General features: G+C 59.9%; 1 protein-coding gene across 1 annotated transcript in view; it reads right to left on the reverse strand.

Moving 5' to 3' along the window:
• NBEAL2 (neurobeachin-like 2) overlaps nucleotides 1–2,720 on the reverse strand; it is a 14,938-nt gene that overhangs the window by 292 nt on the left and 11,926 nt on the right. Inside the window, 10 exon segments of the mRNA XM_010024192.1 lie at nucleotides 510–651; nucleotides 747–895; nucleotides 975–1,136; nucleotides 1,217–1,333; nucleotides 1,463–1,557; nucleotides 1,821–1,993; nucleotides 2,086–2,195; nucleotides 2,316–2,405; nucleotides 2,493–2,609; nucleotides 2,689–2,720. The exon segment at nucleotides 2,689–2,720 is cut by the window's right edge and continues 17 nt beyond it. Of these exon segments, the coding sequence (XP_010022494.1) occupies nucleotides 510–651; nucleotides 747–895; nucleotides 975–1,136; nucleotides 1,217–1,333; nucleotides 1,463–1,557; nucleotides 1,821–1,993; nucleotides 2,086–2,195; nucleotides 2,316–2,405; nucleotides 2,493–2,609; nucleotides 2,689–2,720 (1,187 nt within the window).

Genomic DNA, 2,720 nt, shown 5'->3' on the forward strand with positions numbered 1-2,720 from the left:
TCCATCCTTACCCTCTTCTCCTTCCCCATCCTGTTCTTCATCATTTTCACCTCCCAAATGTCCACCCTCTTCTCCATCCCCATTTTTATCATCCTTACCGTCATCCCCTTCTCCATCTCCATCCTCTACCAAACACCTACCACTGTCACCCCTTTCTCATCACACAGCCCCTTCCAAACCCCATTCTTTGCTCCACCCTCTCATCCCCTTCCTCTTCCAAATCCTTATCCCCATCCCCTCTCCCATCTGTATCCCCATCCCTTTCCCAACCTCTTCCTCATCACCATCTACCCACGATCCCCTTCTCCACTTCCATCCCCTTCCCTATACCCACCTCCACCTTCTTCCCTTCCCTTTTCCGTATCTCCTTCCCCTTATCTCCTTCCCCATATCTCCCCCAATCCAACCCTGTCCCCCTCTGCTCTGGAAAGCAAGGAGGACAGAGATCCCCAGCCCAGCAGTGCCCAGTGGACACTGAGGTACAACCCCCCCAGGTGGTGGGGGTCCACACTCCCCTCAGCGGGCTGCCCAGCCCCTACCACGATAAGCTTCCCATCCTCCAGCCCCACCAAGATGTGGCTCTTCTCCTTGGTGACAGACACGCTGTGGACGGGCACCCGCATGGGCACAGGGGGCACAGCTGCCCTCAGGCTGTGAGAAGACAAGTGGTGGGATGGGACCCCTCGAGACCCCCAGGCAGCCCAAGGATGTGGTTGGAGCAGGACAAGGCAGGTGGTAGCCTTCACCTCTGGAGGTCGCGGATCTCCAGCCCGCACTGCATAGTCCCCAGCACCACAAAGTCCTCCGTCAGGCACATGGCTGTCACCTCCTCATCCAGCAGGACGGAGGAGAGGTGCTTTCCATTCACCGAGTAGAGGTGCAGCGCGAACCTGTCCTGAAAGACAGCGCAAAGCTGTGGGGAACGCACATGCTGGCAGTGATGACGGGGAGGAAGCAGGGACACTTGGCCGTACCTTCAAGCATGCTCGCTGACCCACAGCAGTCTGGGCCACCACCTGCCCCTCTGGCCCCACAGCCAAGTGGGAGAGGACGGCGGGTGGCGAGCTCTCACCAGGCGGCCGCAGGGACCGGATGAAGAGACCCCGGCGGATGGTGTGGATGATGATGGTGCCATCCTAAGGGGATACAAGGTGATGATGGTGGCACTGTCCACCCTGCCGCACACCCGGCTGCCCAATCCACCACCCCAGCTCACCTTGGAGCCCGACACCGCCATGTCCAGCTCGGTGCTGATGGCCACACACGTCACCTCGGCATCGTGGCCGTACAGGACCTGCACGGGTTTGGGAGCCAAGCCGCTGGAAAAACCACCCTGGTGTTGGGGACACAAGGACCTCAGTGACATGGTGGCAGTGCCCACCACGAGCTCCATGGCCGGAGTGCAGGGTAGGGCTCTCGACCCCACCAGGGCTGGAATGTGGGGTAAAGAACAACCCCCTACCTGCTGTAGGACCTGCCACACCATGCAGGTGGTGTCCCTGGACCCAGAAATGAGGTAGATGCCGCAGAGGTCAAGCGCCAGGCAGGTGACAACATCTGTGATACCCAGAGGGACACCGTTAGGTGCTCATCTCAACCCACCATGCTTGGGACCCCAAACCCAGGGGATAGCATCAAGATGTATTTTGGGGTGTGGAGAGTCTGCTAACCCTAATCCCATCCTGGGACTGAGACAGAGCCTGGACTGCCTCCAGAAGATGGGAGGCACTGGGACATGTCCCCTCCCTTCTCACATGTCCCATGCCTTCTCCCATGGTGCTACAAACTCATTCGACCTTCATGACTGGAGGAGGACATACCTATGTGCCGGGTGATGTGCCCAATGACCTTCCCTTTGGCCAGTGAGGTGACGCGGAGGCTGTTGTCCCAGTGTCCCCCACTGAAAAGCAGCTTCCCATCCGGGGACACAGCCAGTGTGCTGGAGCAGAGGTCTGCGCCGGGGGCGAAGGGGCCCTGCAGGAAGCGCTGGGTCCTGGTGTGGAGGGACATGGGACAATGGCAGAGCCATGAGCGGGCTGGTGGCACCTCCGGAGACCCTCCCCAGGTACCACATGCCCAACTCACTTTGCGTTGGAGACAGTAGGGTCTTTGGTGAAGCTGAAGTAGTTGGAGATGTTTTTGTCATAGGGTAACCAATTATGGGTCCCCAACAAGCCATTGGCGCTCACAGTGACCTGAGCAGAGATGGAGAGGGAGGTGACACAGCTCCCACCACTGGAGCCCTCCCGGGGCTTGGTCCCGGTCCACCCCTAGGATAGCAGCATGCTCCCATGCCCCAGTTCCCCTGCACTCACCAGGGCATCAGGTGATCCCTGAGTGATGAAGGAGTGTGCCTGGTTCTTGGGGACCACAGCTTGCACCAGGGCCACCCCATCGCTGATGCCCTGCACAGAGGCAGCAACTGGTGGGTACTCTCCTCGCCATCACCACTCCCCTAATCCTAGCCAGGCACCACCTAGGGTTGTCCTCACCTCCACAAAGAAGGACTTGAGCTGGTCCAGGTTCTCAAAGACATTGGGTGAACGGGTGTCAAGGCGGGCCAGCCTCCGGGCAGCACTCTCTGCTGAGAGCCGGGCAGGATGGGGCTCCTGGAGAGCCGAGGGAACCCATGAGAAGGGGGGTGGCCCCCCGAAAGGGGCTGGTGTTTTGGGTGGGGGTATGAGCTACCTTGAGCAGCTGGCAGGGCGTCTGCCCAAAGT

Source organism: Nestor notabilis, unplaced genomic scaffold, assembly GCF_000696875.1.
Source record: "Nestor notabilis isolate BGI_N333 unplaced genomic scaffold, ASM69687v1 scaffold24921, whole genome shotgun sequence".
Classification (NCBI taxonomy): domain Eukaryota; kingdom Metazoa; phylum Chordata; class Aves; order Psittaciformes; family Psittacidae; genus Nestor; species Nestor notabilis.